We start from the raw sequence: 17,958 nt of genomic DNA, 5'->3' as shown, positions 1-17,958 counted from the left end.
TTCAATTACTTCTGATTTGATGAGGGTAGATATGAGGTCTTTCACATTTCTAGAAGGCTCTGGGTTCAGAATGGCTGAAAGGGTAAACATCTATGTAGTTCTGGTGGCTGAGAAGACAATATAGCTGTTTACTAAGATGTAAAGATGAAGTACTTCTTTTAGTTCTCTCTCCATAGAGGAAGGTAAATAGGGCAAATCACAGACAAAAACTCTAAATAGGGGAAACTTGTTTTCAATATTCCCAAGTTTTTTTTCCTATTACTCTCCTTTTCTTATTAATAGTTCCCATTCTCTCTTCCAAATATTAAAAATTTTTACTCTAGGGGTGCTGTTGCAACCTGGCCTTTCCCTCAGTTTTTCCTTTCTTGCCCCCCTGAGCCTTGCAGACCAGTGCTTGCACAGGGGACTGGGCACTGAGAGTGGTTAAAGCCACAGGGAAAATGGTGGAAAATTCACCATCGCTATTGCCAGAAAAAGCGATCTGTGGCTTTGTTCTTTTTTAAGCTCCCAATTTGGCTTCATACTATATATTATATGGGATTTTATTCCCAAATCTTGGCTAAACTCCTTAGACTTACTAACCTACTGGCCTCAAAAATATTCTGCAGTTGCACTGCCCATCTACCTCTTTATTCCTATAGTAATTGGTTATGTACACTTACTTGGAATAAACATGAGAAGTACCTTTCCGCTCAACTCCATTCATACAATCACAGATAACTATGCTAAAAACCAAGGGCAGAAGAAATACCAAGAAAAGGCTATCCCAGCATTAAGATATATTCCATGGGGCACCTAGGTGGCTCAGTCGGTTAAGATTCCAACTCTTGGTTTTGGCTCAGGTCATCATCTCATGGTTTGTGAGTTCAAGCCCTGTAATTGGCTCTATGCTGACAGAGTATGGAGCCTACTTACGATTCTCTGTCTCCCTCTCTCTCTGCTCATCCCCTGCTTACTCTCTCTCTCACTCTCAAAATAAACATAAAAAAAAAAAAGAAAGATATTCCTATTAGTAAAGTAAACCAAATGTTCTTTCTTGCAGCCAAAGAACTTTATGCCAAAAAAGTTAATTGTACGTAGACCAACACCAAGCAGGTATTATGTTTTTGATGTATTAATTTTGACCATAATTATTTTGATTCTATTAATACCCAATGTTGAAATGTAAGAAACAAGTTGAACTTCTCTTAGATTAATTTCCATTAATATTATAAATGTTCTCAAGGATTAGTTATTAACAGAATAAGTGAAATATTGCATCACCATATACCGGATTTTTAAAAAAAATAATTATCAGTAAAAGTAAGAAACCCCTCCCCAAAAAAACCTTATTCTTCTAAATCTCCAAAATAAAATTATACCGTAACAAAAACTAATTTTTAATAACATACTAACATAATTCTAAAAACATTTCATGATTTACTCAACATAATAATGAGCCCCAAATCCACATGTACCTAAAACTAGTTCTGAAAACAAATCTGCGAAGTTCAAGATTAGAAAGTAGTAATGGAGGCTTTCGATTAAGATGGCAAGAATTAGGGAGACACTAGTCTTGTCTCGTCCCTCAAAAACAGCTAAATAAACATCAGATCATTGCGAACACCCAAGAAATCAATCTGAGGGCAAAGAGCAAAAATGTACAACTGGAGGAGAAAAAAAATGCCACATTAAGAAAGGTAAGAGCTGTAGAGAGTTGAACTGGGTGGAGAGAGAAGAGTTGCGGGAACTGCAATGGGGAGGAGGCCTGATCACAGAGAGAAGAGCAAGAGAAAAAGAAAGAGAAAGAAGAGTGAAAGTGCACATAGGGAATTTCACAAGAAACACTCTTCCCCAAAACCAATGACTGGGAAAAGGAGAGGGGTTGAATACCCCTAGTTTTCATAAACAGTAGAACATAGAGCCTGAAGTTTTGGATGTCTGCACCATCGCCAGTGTTGCACCTGGCAAATTTAGCCACGTTCCAGTAGGAAATGAGGTCAGAGACCTGGGAGTGGGCAACGTGCTCTGAGGATTCCGAGTAGCACAGGGAGAAGCAGTTCCCCTGCCTGGAGTGCATTTGGGAAAGGTGGCATGGCCTCTCTGGGAACAAAAGACCCAGGAGGTGCCACTGAGCTGACCTGTTCATTAACACTAGAACAAGAATGCTAACTGAGGGCAGCAAGCCTTGGTACCAGCTTTCAGCTGTGCTTTATCATAAACTCCAAACTGCTGCGCAGTGGTGCAACTGATTTCTGGAACAAGCTGGACCTAGCCACAGCGCAGTGAAACCCTCCCCCAAAGGATCAGCATGGGTCTCCAAAATTTGGAGCTCTGAAACCTACCTATGTACCTGAGATAAAATACAGACATGCTGTGCTGCCTGGCAGGTGGACAGCTCAAAGGCAGGCAGGGTGAAGGCGGGGATCTGGTGGAAACCGGGACACGAGATAGGAGATTGTTCTGTGAGGGCTTCATGAAGAGTGGCAGGCTTGAGCTCCCTGCTCTGGGGATGAGAGAGCAGGGCAACTCCATTTTCACCCCACCTATCAGGACTGACAGACTTCAGTGAGCAAATCAGTGCCACCAAGTGGAGGCCAGGGCCGTTTACACCACTAGGGCAAGCCACCTGAGAGTCAGCACAGCAGGCCCCACCCCCAGAAGACTGGCACAAAGCCCCTCCCACACACCAAGTCCGCAGATCATAGAGTGCTACAAAGCTTCAGCTCTAGGGGAAAAAGGATATAGCCTCCTTTGTTTTTTTTCTTGTTTATTTTCTGCACCTTCCCCCCCACCCTGGGCCTTGGGATATGGAAAAGGCAATTTTTTTTTAATTTATTTTTTTTTTAGTTTATACATGGAAAAAACATCCTTAACCTACAAGGGAAGACAGATCAGGTTTGCAGCATATCTGTCACAGAAACTGGGCAGGCCAGAGGGAGTGGCAAGATATATTCAATGTCCTAAATGGGAAAAATATGCAGCCAAGAATACTTCAGACAGCAAGGCTATTATTCAGAATAAAGAGATAAAGAGCCCCCCCCCCCAAAAAAAAATAAAGGAGTTTGTGACCACTAAACCAGCCCTGCAGGAAATATCAAAGGGGATTCTTTGGGGAAAAAAGAACTAAAAGCGACAAAGACTAGAAAGGAACAGAGAACATCACAAAAAACACCAATTTTATGGTAACACAAAGGCACTAAATTCATATCTGTCAATAATCACTCCTAATGTTAATGGACTAAATGCTCCAATTAAAAGACATATGGTATCAGAATGGATTAAAAAAAAAAATCTATATGCTGCCTACAAGAGACTCATTTTAGACCCAAAGACACATGCAGATTCAAAGTGAAGGGATGGAGAACCATGTATCATAGTAATGGAGGTCAAAAGAAAGCCAGAGTAGCCATACTTATATCAAACTAAAATTTAAACCAAAGACTGTAACAAGAGATGAGGAAAGGCATTACATCATAATTAAGGGGTCTATCCATCAAGAAGACCTAACGATTGTAAATATTTATGCCCCCACTTGGAAGCACCTAAATATATAAATCAATTGATAACAAAGAAATTCTTTGGAAATAATACAATAATAGTATGGGACTTTAAAACCCCAGTTACAACAATGGACAGAACATCTAAGCAGAAAATCAACAAGGAAACACTGGGTTGGAATGACACACTGGACAAAATGGACTTAACAGATACATTTAGGCTATTTCATCCTAAAGCAATGGAATACATATTCTTTTTGAGTACACATGGGACATTCTCTAGAATAGATCACATACAGGGTCACAAATCAGCCTTCAACAAGTACAAAAAGACTGAGATCATACTATGCATATTTTCAGATCACAGTGCTATGAAACTTGAAGTCAACCACAAGAAAAATTTGGAAAGCCCTCAAATACAGGGGTTAAAGAACATCCTACTAAAGAATGAATGGGTTAACCAGGAAATTAAAGAAGAAATAAAAAAGTACATGGAAGCAAATAAAAATGAAAACACGACAGTCCAAAACCTTTGGGATGCAGCAAAGGCAGTCCTATGAGGGAAGTATATACAATACAGGCCTACCTCAAGAAACAAGAAAAGTCTCAAATACACAACCTAACCTTACACCTAACGGAGCTAGAAAAGCAACAGCAAAGAAGGCCTAAAGCCAGCAGAGAAAGGAAATAATAAAGATTAGAGCAGAAATAAATGATATAGAAACAACCTAGTAGAGATCAATGAAACTAAGGGTTGATTCTTTGAAAGAATTAATAAAACTGATAAACTCCTAGCCGGACTTAACAAAAAGGAAAGAGAAAGGACCAAACTAAATAAAATCATGAATGAAAGAGGAGTGATCACAACTAACACCACAGGAATACAATTATAAGAGAATACTGTGGAAAATTATATGCCAACAAACTGGGCAATCTGGAAGAAATGGACAAATTCCTAGAAACCCACAAACTACTAAAACTGAAAGAGGAAGAGATAGAAAATTTGAACAGACCCATAACCATCAAAGAAATTGAGTCAGTAATCAAAAATCTCCCAACAAACCAAAGTCCAGGGCCAGATGGCTTCCCAGGGGAATTCTACCCAGACATTTAAAGAAGAGTTAATACCTAGGCTTCTCAAACTATTCCAAAAAATAGAAATGGAAGGAAAACTTCCGAACTCTTTATACAAGGCCAGCATTACCTTGATTCCAAAACCAAAAAGGAGAATTACAGGCCAATATCCCTGTGAACATGGATACAAAAATTCTCAACGAGATACTAGCAAATCAAATTCAACAGTATGTTAAAAGAGTTATTCACCACAATTAAGTGGGATTTACTCTTGAGCTTCAGGACTGGTTCAGTATTCTCAAATCAATCAACGTGATATACCACATCAATAAAAGAAAGGATAAGAACCATATTATCCTTTCAATAGATGCAGAAAAAGCATTTGACAAAATACAGCATCCATTCTTGATAAAAACCCTTAACAAAGCAGGGATAGATGTAACATACCTCCATATTATAAAGGCCATATATGAAAGACCCACAACTAATACCATCCTCAAAAGAGAAAATTGGAGAGCTTTTCCTCTATGTTCAGGAACAAGACAGGTATGCCCACTCTCACCATTACTGTTTAATCAGGACATTGCTAAACGTTTGCTGCCATCTTGTGGCTAGCTTATATGAAATTTTTTTCATTAGCTGTTTTATACATCAGTTCTAGAATTATTAGCCATCTTGTGGCTAGTAATTCAATAGATTGTATTTTAAGGAAATTTTTCCGTTAACTATTTACATTTAAGTATTATGGTTATACATTTGGAAAGGACTTCATAAGCAATCTAGTCTGACATTGTGATAAATGTAGGATTAATTTCTACAATAAGCAGTCACTATACTGCAAGGATCCATTTTTTATATGGATACCTAGAACTATGAAAAAAAAATCCCTCTTAACAATGAGCACTTTTGTAAGCTTTATAACAAAAGCCGTCTCCATTGTTTTTCTAGTCAGCATTGTTGTAGGCACTAGCTGTATTTCCTTCCGTGAAACTTTTTGTGGAACAATCCTTTATAACAACATATTGTTAGCACATAGAAATTAAAAAAAAAAAAAAATCATGCTGGATTGAAGCATTCTATAATAATTAGGATAAATTTGTCAATTTCAGGGTTTTATTCCTTGGTTTTCCCTGTCATGTCACTTGTTGAAAAAGAGAAATTGAAATCTTCTGCTTAAAAAAATAATAATTCGGGGCGCCTGGGTGGCGCAGTCGGTTAAGCGTCCGACTTCAGCCAGGTCACGATCTCGCGGTCCGTGAGTTCGAGCCCCGCGTCGGGCTCTGGGCTGATGGCTCAGAGCCTGGAACCTGCTTCCGATTCTGTGTCTCCCTCTCTCTCTGCCCCTCCCCCGTTCATGCTCTGTCTCTCTCTGTCCCAAAAATAAATAAACGTTGAAAAAAAAAATTAAAAAAAAAAAAAATTAAAAAAAAATAATAATTCAAAATGTCTGTTAATTGTTCAACACCTAGGCAAGAGGTTTTAATCAAACACTACCTATTCTATAAATCACTATAATTATACCTCAACAGCCTTCAACGTCAGACTTAGCTATGATAAAATAAACATTTATTTCCAACAGGAAATGTTCAAGGCAATCTGTTATAGTACTAGGGTAATATAAAGGATTGCTTATCATTACATTCTTCTCTATCTATGTCATTTGTCCAAAGATGAAAAGGTCTATACCTGTCTATCGCATGTCTCTCCCATATATAATGAAGAAATCAAGTTATTTGTAAAGGGACCTAGATTTCATCCAAGATATACTATAGATTACCTGATTTCTGTGAGTCATTTAACTTCAATAATTTGATTTTCTCATGTAGCTGCATTTAATCTGTATAAGATAATTATATATTCATAAGAGTATTTGATTTTCAGAGGATGGACTGAGAAAACTGGATTGGCAACTTGCCTAACAGAAAAACAACTTGTTACAACTTACCTACTGCTTTCAACAAAGGTAAAAGAACAATGGAACAAAATACCCTCTATTTTACAAATAGCCAGGTCAAAGAACACTAATGAAAATCACAGGGTACATCAGAACAAGTCCCCAAAGCCCCACTAAATCAGAGGCACAGGAGCTATTAGCCTTTCAGTAAACTAGGCATTCAAAATGGTCTCATGTGTCTATACTTAAAAAAAATTTTTTTAATATTTATTTATTTTTGAGAGAGACAGAGAGAGAGGGAGAGAGAGAGAGCACGAGTGGGGGGGGGGGGCAGAGACAGAGGGGGACACAGAATCTGAAGCAGGCTCCAGGCTCTGAGCTGTCAGCACAGAGCCTGATGCGGGGCTCGAGCTCACGAACCACAAGATCGTGACCTGAGCCAAAATCAAATGCTTAACCAAATGAGTCACCCAGGTGCCCCTCATGTGCCTATACTTTTTTAACGTTTATTTATTTTTGGGACAGAGAGAGACAGAGCATGAATGGGGGAGGGGCAGAGAGAGAGGGAGACACAGAGTCGGAAACAGGCTCCAGGCTCTGAGCCATCAGCCCAGAGCCCGACGCAGGGCTCGAACTCACGGACCGCGAGATCGTGACCTGGCTGAAGTCGGACGCTTAACCGACTGCGCCACCCAGGCGCCCCATGTGCCTATACTTTTAAAAATCTTTCCAAAACAACTTATTAAGCCGGTTTTCCTCAACACACATAAAGTTAGAACTTTCCTACATTCATAATTACCAAGTCATTAGAAATGTAGGGTTAGTCTGAATGCATTGTAATGAAGTTAAAACTTTCATTATAATAGTGGTTTAAGAACTTACAGCATCTGCTTTACAAATGGTATTGGCTACATGTCGACATAGCATCTTTAGCCAGTTCTCTTTTGGAAGTTCCTCTGATGTCATCTGGAAACTGAGCAGCACATTTGCCCGCTCTGTTGGTGGCCTCACAAGCAAGGCAAAAGCATTATGGCAATCTAGGGTTCCAGAATAATCATAGACATTAAGTGTTACTCCTTGCAAAATGAAAGATTTATGCAAGTTTAGTTCCCTCAGAGCAACAAAACTCCAATGAAATGATCTCTTCCCCACCCTTTCCATCCTCTATATTTTTAAGTACACAAGGAACATGATATTACACTGAAACTGGCAAGAATTATAACAGTAAGTACCATGTGAGAGACCAACAATGATGATTTATTGACATTAAGCAGTATTTTCTATGAAATTTAATATTTTCTGAGAAAGTTTTTTTGAATTAGATCATTTCTTAGAATTCCAGAATTTAAGTTTTAAATTAAAATGGCATTATAAGACTAATTTGATAACTTAAATCAAGTTCAAAGAAATCAAATGTCCAAATATTAAAACTTTTACAAAATGGTTTTGGACCAAAATACTAAAACAGAACCTATTTTAAATAATAATCCATAATTCAAATCCAAAAACATGGAGAGGATTTAAATAAATGCACTATTGTAACACTTAATACATCCAGAATCTGACAACCAGACACAAAATAAGTTGTTATTCATGTTTTCTGTGATTGTTTCTCATAAACTCAAATCCTTCCATCATTAGAGGATGAGATCAGTAATGGAAACAGCTTACTTGTAAAAAAAAAAAATAGGTCCTAACATCTAAAATATGGCCATGCACACACATTACTAAATGCCAATTAAACAAACAGATGATACTGTTTTTGATAATTTCAGGCCTTCAGAGAACCCTCCCTAACACTACCACAGTTGAGTAAAAGCTCTCCTTAACACACGTTTGAACCATGTTGAGTCTACCATAGTTACTTTGGGTACATTTATTCACGCACATCTCTCCTGGTCATATTCTAAACATATTTCTAGCAATGCAGCCATTGCCAACAAGAAAGCAATAGGATGCAGAGCACAGGTAATAGACTGGTGATTTCCTCTGGATTCTAAAGGAACGAAATAAGTTTTCATGTGGGAAAAAGCTAGGTTAGGACACTATCTTGACATGAAACCATTTAAAAGCTCTTTGTCCCTTAAGGGATGAAGACACCCCACAGGATGAGATAGCATTTTCATTTGAGAAAAATAAAACATCAAGTAGGTTCTAGAGAAGACTTTGGATAGAAGTATAAGAAAAATTACTTTACCAATACTAACCAACTGTATTTAAAGATAATTTACCAGTTTTAAGAAAGAAAAAAAAAAAAAAACCTAAGGGAGTGAATCAAACCTACAATGATTATGAACTATTTTCAGTTAACCAACATTTATCCAATGAGCATACCTTCTGTTTCTCTTATGTCCAGCACTTTCTTAATTTGAGAAAGAGGCATGAGATGAATATGCTTAAGAGAAGCTGGGGGTCGGGTATGGCCATGAGGACTCCTAAAAGTGCCAATAACCTTATGCCGTTTTCTTGCTATCTGATTACAGAAAAAAAAAAAAAATAATAATATGAATGAAAACTATTAAAGACTAAATACTTAAAAATGACACTAATGACATAAATCTACATGCAATTCACTTGACTATTAATCATCCCAGAATTACTATGCAATAAGAAGCAGAGTTACCATGTAACAAATTCATACATGTAATTGTATAGCAGAAATGTTCATGCATATATAAGAAGAGCTTAAAAAGTCAGGAAAACAGACCAAGGGACAGGATCTAAGCAAAAGGTCCGTGAGGTGTGAAAGAACTTAGAAGCATTTTGAGAAGGAATAACATTATAGGATACAGGAATCTTCAATAGAAGGCCCTGAGTTCAGGAAAGGGAATAGCTGCTCTGGGATCTCAGTCGTGGGTTCAAAAGGTAATTGATTTTAGTTGAAGAGGAGAATTCACAATTATCTCAAATCCCTGTACAAGGCACTGAGGACAAAAGAGTAAATAATATAGAGATGGCTCTGGCGCTCATGATAGTTAGGTATCATTGAGAAAGAGGCAGGGTAAAGAAGTAACTAACTAAATAATACACTAAACAAATGATACAAATTATAAACTCAAGGTACAGTGTTAAGATATAACTTTACCTAAGCTGGGAACTCCTACAAAAGGAGGAGATAGGTAAAGTAACTAGAGAAGACAGGAGCAAAATCAGAAAGGGCCTTGTAATTCATGATGTACTGAATCCTGTGAATTTTATAAGGTCTTTAAATTTATTATTTTCATTTCCATGAAAGCCTAATGTATTATTTTGCCTTTTTAAAAGAAAGTCTCTTTTGAGGTTATAATCATCAACTGAAAGACATTAACACAAAATGATTTCGGTTAAGTTACTTGATGAATTGAGATTGATCACCATCATGAATTCAATATGGCTAAAAATGCACTACCCTGGGTTGGCTATTGGAAAAGATCAAAAGGCAGTCAATATCATATTCACATTGAAGCAGAAATACAACTCAAATATATGTTACATATCAAATACTAAATTTTAATTTACATTAATATAGTAAAAATAGGCAATAAAGATGAAATAATTTCTACTATAAATTTGAATATAGTTTTAAATCAATTTGGCTAAGCTAAGCAAATAATTTTTAATTTTATTTTTTATTTTTTAAAATTTACAACTAAATTAGTTAGCATATAATGAAACAATGATTTCAGGAGTAGATTCCTTAATAATGCCCCTTACCCATTTAGCCCATCGCCCCTCCCACAACCCCTCCAGTAACCCTCAGTTTGTTCTCCATATTTATGAGTCTCTTCTGTTTTGTCCCCTCCCTATTTTTATATTATTTTTGTTTCCCTTCCCTTATGAGACTTCCCTTCCCTTAAGAGACTTTTGTCTCTTAAAGTCCTCATGAGTGAAGTCATATGATTTTTGTCTTTCTCTAACTTCACTTAGCATAATACCCTCCAGTTCTATCCACGTAGTTGCAAATGGCAAGATTTCATTCTTTTTGATTGCCGAATAATACTCCATTGTATATATATACCACATCTTCTTTATCCATTCATCCATCGATGGACATTTGGGCTCTTTCCATACTTTGGCTATTGTTGATAGTGCTGCTATAAACATAGGGGTGCATGTGTCCCTTCGAAACAGCACACCTGTATCCCGTGGATAAATGCCTAGTAGTGAAATTGCTGGGTCGTAGGGTGGTTCTATTTTTACTTTTTTGAGGAACCTCCATACTGTTTTCCAGTGTGGCTGCACCAGCTTGCATTCCCAACTAAGCAAATAATTTTAAAGTTCATTTTTAAAAAGGAGAAACAATGACAAGTGCCAATATCGATGACACAAATGTTAGCACATCAAGGTAAAAACTCAAACAGATAAAATATAAAAAGGAAAATATATAAATCCTCAATTTAGATTCAGTAAAATATCCTCTGTCTGATTTAAGAGAAGTCAGTATAGATTTTATCCATTTTAAATGTTTCTAAGTTTTATCATTTTCTTCACTCCAGATTTGCTAAGATTTTTTTTTTAATAAGCTAAAGAATAAAAGTTTAGGATTATAAGTCTTGAAGTCCAAATTTAATAATAGACATAAAGCTGTTTCAGTTAATATGATTCTGAGTTAGGGAGGCTTAAGAGAAACTAGAACAAAAGTCAGTGGATTTAAGAAGGTAAAGGAAATGAGGAACCAGGGTATCACATAATGTACTCAAAAGCTATGGGGAGTAAGCAATGACAGGAATTAAAGTGGCAGGTAAGTCAATGAGCCAGTTATAAAAAACTTCATGGAATCTGAAGAAGATGTATGATCAAAAATTTAAAGCCACAACTCTCTCAGGATTCAGGGGATAAAACCCAGAATGGATTAGCAACCTAACCTATTAGATGAAAGGTGCCAGCTGACCTGGGCACTTTAATAGGAAGAGAAGCAAAAGCAAACAAATAGAAGTACTGAGCAACTATGTAAAGTAAAACCCCATTGGAAACTGACTTCCCCTACCCCTGTTCTCCAAAACAAAGCAGGCTGAAGTTCTCATTATGGAGGAAACAAGTAGTTCAGAATTATCTGCCTCATGACTTTTTCAGTTAGGGTATGGTCAATTATGTATAGTATTTTCACTGTCTTTTGTATTTTGTGACATTACTGATCAAATAAAAATAGTTTTTCATTAACCTCACTACAACAAAACACTGCATTTAACACAAGTCAATTTTTGATGAGATTTTATTAGGCCTATAACTGTACCTGGTTGGCTCTCTAAGATTCCCTGTATTTTATACTAAATAATAATGTATATAAGAGGGCAGCACTTCAAGAGAAGTATAGTAGAAAAGGATAAAAGGAAGAGGTACAGACTTTAAATAAAAGCTTTAATAGATGAGAATTTTAGAATTATAATCAGTGTAGCCCATCTGATATGCTAACCACTCATTTACCCTAAAATCTGTTGTCTTAAGGGATCATCAGGGGATCATGATTCTTAATATTCAATAATCAAGTTATTCTACTCTTCAACAAAATATTGGCTCCTTCTTTGATTGAAAAATCTACTTCAATTTCAAATTATTTTGTAGATCTTGAATAAACATACTTAATAGAGCCAGTAAGTTCCTAAATCCTTGATCTAAACATTTATTAGCATGGAAATAAATTAAATTTTCATTTTGACTTGGATTTTAAGTCATGTAAATTCATCATACTTCTTAGTATTAGGCCTTCTCCTAAAAGTATTCTATTAATACTACTGAACCAACAATTGGGCTCAATTAAAAAAAAAAAAAATGTGTTTTGTTAACTTTAACTTCTACATTTATACTTCAATCAAAGCTTGGCTTTAAACATTCAGGCAAGTCACACAGATCAGCAGTGTTATACTATATTAAGTACAAATTTACCTCCAGGCAGTCATTGAAGAGAAAGAGAGTTACTTGCTCTCCTCTGTCACAGGGGTGTTCACCTAGAGAAATTGTTTCAACTCGTTGGACTAAGCTTCGGTGAGAAGACAAAAGATTCGCCTGTATAGATTGAAAATATTAGTAAAAGAGATCACTTGGTAGTAATCTTTTTAAAGTTATAATTTAAAAGAAAATGATACCGATATTCTGTTTATATTAAAACTATAAACTCTCAGTAACAAAAAAAGAAAATAAACTAACAATCATCAAAAATGAATACTTACTGGGCATCCATCTACTTCATAAACAACATCAAATATTTGCTTTTGAGCTTCTGTTTTTCTCTTATCCTCATTAATATGGCTGAAAAATTAATAAATTTAGTTTAGAACTTCAACATTAAAAAAAATTAAAATATGAAAACTGCATTCAAAGATATCTCTTGTCACAAAAAAAGATCTTCCATGCAAGTCTATCTTAATTTTGACAACTGAATCAGTTAAAACACCTCCTAAAAGTATCCTACCATATTAAAAAAATTCTAAAGAATCCTTCAGAAAATTATGTTTTACTAACTTCTTTCTATATTCCTTTTTTACTATACTATGTTATTTCCTAAAATACATTAAACCTGTACAACTTCAAGTTAACAGAAGTTCTATTAGTTAAGGTTTTATGTAGCTCATTCCCAAGTCATATGTTAATCATTTCAGTAAAACAAAAACTAAGACTACTACTTCCATGTAAGATGAAATTAAGAAGGAAAGGATACACCTTCTTCCTGAAACAACTAAAAACCATCAAAATATAAAGAATCAAGTGTTGTTAAGATACTAGGAAGTCAATTCCTATGAGACAAGAGACAAATAAGGCAAGCCCAACTAACTATATGCTGTCTATAAGAGACATTCTTTAGATTCAAAGACATAAATAGGCCAAAAGTAAAATGGCAGAAATAAATACTCTACCCAACAACAGCAAAATACACATTCTTCTCAAGTGTGTATAAACCATTTTCCAGGGTAGGCCATAAAATAGGCCTCAAAAATTCTGAGAGGATTGAAACAATACAAAGAATCTTCTCCCACAACAAGGAGTAAAACTAGAAATAACAAAAGAAAACTTTGGAAATTCACAAATATGTGGGAATTAATAAACAGCATACCCCTAAATAACCAATGGGTCAAGAAGAAATCATAGGGAAATATAAATTCTTTGGGGGAAAAAAAAAAAAACCAAAAAACTGATGAGATACAACTAATGCAGTACCTACAAATTTATAGCTATAAGTGCATGTAATAAAAAGATCTCAAATCAATAACATGTTTAGGTTACTGACTTAAGACTCTAGGGAAAATAAGTAAATCTAAAGCAAGAGAAAGAAAGAAATCATACAGTAGAAATTACTGAAATAGAGAATAAAAAAAATAACAAAATCAACAGAATGAGCTGGTTCTTTGAAAAGACTGACAATATTGACAATCCTTTAGCTAGGCTGGCCAAGAAAACAAAGAAGACTCAAATTACTAAAATTACGACTATAAGATGGAACATCATTACAAACCTTATAGAAATAAAAAGGATTATGAGAATACAATGGACAATTGCTATCTAAGTAGATAGCTTAGATGTAATGGACAAATTCCTACAAAGAAACAAACTATAGAAACTGACTCAAGAAGAAATAAAAAGTCTGATTAGGTCTATAACAATAAATTCTAGCAGTGATTCTAAAGCCCAAGTAACTTCATTGATGAATTCTACCAAACACCTAAAGACTTAATACAAGTTCTTCCCAAGTTCTTCCAAAAAAACCAGAAGAATACATTTTCCAATGTATTTTTTAAAACCAATATTAGCCTGATACCAAAGCAGGAGACATCACTAGAAAATTGTAGACCAATATCCCTTACGAATACAGACACCAAAATCCTTAACAAAATACTAACAAACCAACTCCAGCAACATTTAAAAAAGATTATGCACCATAATAAAGTAAGATTTTTTACCCCAGGAATACAAGTTTAAGTGCAAATTCAAGGGACCCAGAATGGTCAAAACAATCTTGAAAAGGAAGAATAAAGTTGACAGACTCACATTTCCCCATTTTAAAACTTAATACACAAAGCACAGTAATCAGGACTGTGTAGTATTAGAATAATCATAGTCATTTAGGATCAATGAAATAGAATTAAGAGTAGGACAGAAATAAGCCCTCACATTTATGGTCAGCTGATTTTCAGTAAAGATGCAAAAGAAATTCAGTGGAGAAAGGATGGTCTTTTCAACAAATAGTACTAGAAGAGAGTTCCATATACAGAAATAAACATTGATCCTTATACAAAATTTAACCCTCATACAAAAATTAACCCAAAATGGATCATAGACCTAGATAATTTTTACCTAATAACCAAAAACAAAAAATTTCTTGAGGAAAACAGAAAAAAATCTTTGTGACCTTGGGTTAGATCAAATTTTTTTAGATAAAAGTACCACCCATAAAAAATAATTGATAAGTTGGACTTCATAAAAATGTAGAACTCCTGTTTTTTGAAAGAAATTGTTAAGAGAAAAAACAAGCCACAGACTCCAAGAAAATATTTGCATATCACATATCTGACAAAAAACTTTTAACCAGGACAAAGAACTCTCACAGCTCAATAAGACAACAATCCAAATTAAAACAAAAACAAAAACAAAAACAAAAACAAAACAAAACAGACAAAGGATTTGGACATGCATATCACCAAAGAAGATGATATGGATGGCAAATAAGCACATAAGAAAATGCTCATCATTTATCATTAGGGAAAACACAAGTCAAAACTACAATTAGATTTCACTACACAACTATTAAAATTTCACAAATTAAAATAACTAATCATCCGAGAGTTGGTAAGGACATGGAAACACTGAAACTCACCATTTACTGTTGGTAGGAATGTGAAACATTACAACTACTTTGGAAACAGTTTGACAATTTTTTTAAAAGTTACACATATTACCTACTATACAACCTAGCCATTCCTACTACTAGGTATTTATCCAAGAGAAAGGAAAACATATATATTCATACAAAGACTAGTTCACAAATGTTCATAGCAGCTTTAATGGTAAGAGCCAGAGCTGGGAAAACAATCAAAATGTCCGACACATGAATGGATCAATCAGTTGTGGTACAACCATACAATAGCAAACAAGAATAGGGGATGCACTACTGATAAAAGCAACAGTAAAGATGAATCTCAAAATAATCAGCTGAGTGAAAAAAGACTCACAAAACACAACATACTGTCTGATTCTATTTAGATAAAATCCTAGGAAATGAAAATTATACAAATAAAAAGAATAGTTGTTGCCCTGGGATAGGAAGTACTGGGAGAGGCAGGAAAAGGGATTATTACCAAAAGGCATGAGTACACTTTTGGAGGTGATAGTGTTCCTTATCCTGATGGTAGTGATGGTTCTGTGGGAGTGCATATATACCAAAATTAACCAAACTACATCTGAAACATACATAGTTTCTAAAAACAAAACATACACATACTGAAGCTACTAGAGCATATATCTATAACAAATTAATCTATATAAGCTAAGTACATGTAACTAATATTGTAAGAATCTAACTTTAGGGTTTTTTGGTTTGCCTAAATGGCAAAGGCTAGTTAAATGGCACTATCTTTTTATTTCCTTTACCTGAAAAATTATGGTTGTTTCAGTCAACCACAATACACGTTTAATCCCTAGGCTAAATATTCAAAAATCTCAAGAAATGAGATGGAGATGTGGTCAAACTCTATTAGGTTTGTAAGTCAGCATCACAATTCATCCTTAAAATAACAGCTCCTATAATTCAACATTTATTGAAAACCTATTAAGAGCATGGCATTTAGGATAAGGATATATTAGGGGTGCCTGGGTGGCTCAGTCGGTTGAGCGTCCGACTTCAGCTCAGGTCATGATCTCACAGCTGGTGAGTTGGAGCCCCAGGCTCTGTGCTGACAGCTCAGAGTCTGGAGCCTGCTTCAGATTCTGTGTCTCCCTCTCTCTCTGCTCCTAACCCACTCGCTTTCTGTCTCTGTCTCTCTCAAAAATAAACAAACATTAAAAAAAAAATTAGGATAAGGATATATTAGACATGATTCTTAAAGTTTCAGAAACTTAAGTAATATTGAAAAAGAAGTAAATCTTTAATCACCTGTCTTATCAGTATGCTCATTATCCCTATAGCAGCCAACTGATACTATACCAAGGGACACAACAGGTCAAAAGACTATTCCCTATTTAGGTTACTTTACAATCTTTGTTTACAAAACATATTATACATAAATAACAAATACTGTAAGATACCAACCCCTTCAGCTTTCTCTTTTGTGAAAACAGAAGGTGTTGACTGCCCACTTCATAGAATTTGTTGAAAGGATCAAGGTAAATTATGTGCAGAGTATGTTAAACCATGAAGTGTGGGGAAAAAACTATTATCCTGACATCAAAATAACAAAAGCATGAAGCATGAAGACTGGCTGATCAACATGTAAAATATAAACATAATTTTAAAAATTGCACAACCCTTTTGGCAGCAACAGACCTGGTATTCGCCAATTTGAGCATTATTCTACTGCTGGGCCCTCTCTCTAGAACTAGCAAAGTCTGTAAGAGCTCCTTAGCAAGTATTTTAAGAAACTCTGTTACATATAGAAGCACCTCAGGGACTCTCAGAAGTCATTTAACTAAATCTATTAAACATGTTGATAACGTAAAGTCCAAAGAGTTGAAGTGCCCTTGCCCTCCATGACACAGAACAATTAATAGCAACAGTATTCATTTCTGATAATAATCAAGAAAGATCATTTCTGATTAGAGCTAGGTCTCCAAGTTAGACCTAGAATAATTACCCTAAGTTTAACAATCAAGTACCCAAGTCAATTAATTCCATGGAGTTTTACACTTTTAATACATCTCCAAGAAACACCATCAATTTATATTCTATTAAATTCAAAATAAGAAATAAAAAGTCAAAAGTAAAAGAAGTATTATAAATGTTTACTTTTTATTTCACCATAGTCATCTTCCTGAGTTACATTTGGATAGTTTAAATGAAGACAAGAACAAGCTATGACTGGAGGTATATGAAGAAAATGTCTAGAAGTGCATTTATAACATTACCAAATTTCTAAATTGTTGTTACTTTCTAAAACATTGTTAAATGTTTTTGATTAATGACTGTATTCTTAAAATACTTCTCTCTCATCATTTTAATGTGTAACTACACTATTAGAAAAATAATTTAGATATCACTACATAAAAATTTGCTTTGATATTCTTCTCTCCATTTATGACTCTAATTGCTCTATAATTCCATTTTAATCTAGGGGCGCCTGGGTGGCGCAGTCGGTTAAGCGTCCGACTTCAGCCAGGTCACGATCTCGCGGTCCGTGAGTTCGAGCCCCGCGTCAGGCTCTGGGCTGATGGCTCGGAGCCTGGAGCCTGTTTCCGATTCTGTGTCTCCCTCTCTCTCTGCCCCTCCCCCGTTCATGCTCTGTCTCTCTCTGTCCCAAAAATAAATAAACGTTGAAAAAAAAAAAAATTTTTTTTTTAAAATTCCATTTTAATCTAGGCAACAATAAGAAATTGAAATAATGCACTTAC

General features: G+C 35.2%; 1 protein-coding gene and 1 pseudogene across 5 annotated transcripts in view; one reads left to right on the top strand and one right to left on the bottom strand.

The window, feature by feature from the left end:
* ECT2 (epithelial cell transforming 2) overlaps positions 1–17,958 on the bottom strand; it is an 88,986-nt gene that overhangs the window by 10,827 nt on the left and 60,201 nt on the right. For all 5 annotated transcript variants that reach the window (XM_030329557.2, XM_030329558.2, XM_032594704.1 and 2 more), the window contains 4 exons: positions 12,594–12,672; positions 12,310–12,429; positions 8,782–8,920; positions 7,330–7,484 (listed from right to left, as the gene is read on the bottom strand). In XM_030329557.2, the coding sequence (XP_030185417.1) occupies positions 7,330–7,484; positions 8,782–8,920; positions 12,310–12,429; positions 12,594–12,672 (493 nt within the window). The remainder of the gene's footprint in view (positions 1–7,329; positions 7,485–8,781; positions 8,921–12,309; positions 12,430–12,593; positions 12,673–17,958) is intronic.
* On the top strand, positions 441–2,551 carry LOC115523787 (annotated as a pseudogene).

Source organism: Lynx canadensis, chromosome C2, assembly GCF_007474595.2.
Source record: "Lynx canadensis isolate LIC74 chromosome C2, mLynCan4.pri.v2, whole genome shotgun sequence".
Taxonomy (NCBI): Eukaryota; Metazoa; Chordata; class Mammalia; order Carnivora; family Felidae; genus Lynx; species Lynx canadensis.
Note: the sequence above shows the minus strand (reverse complement) of the source record. Positions and strands in the feature narration are given on the sequence as shown.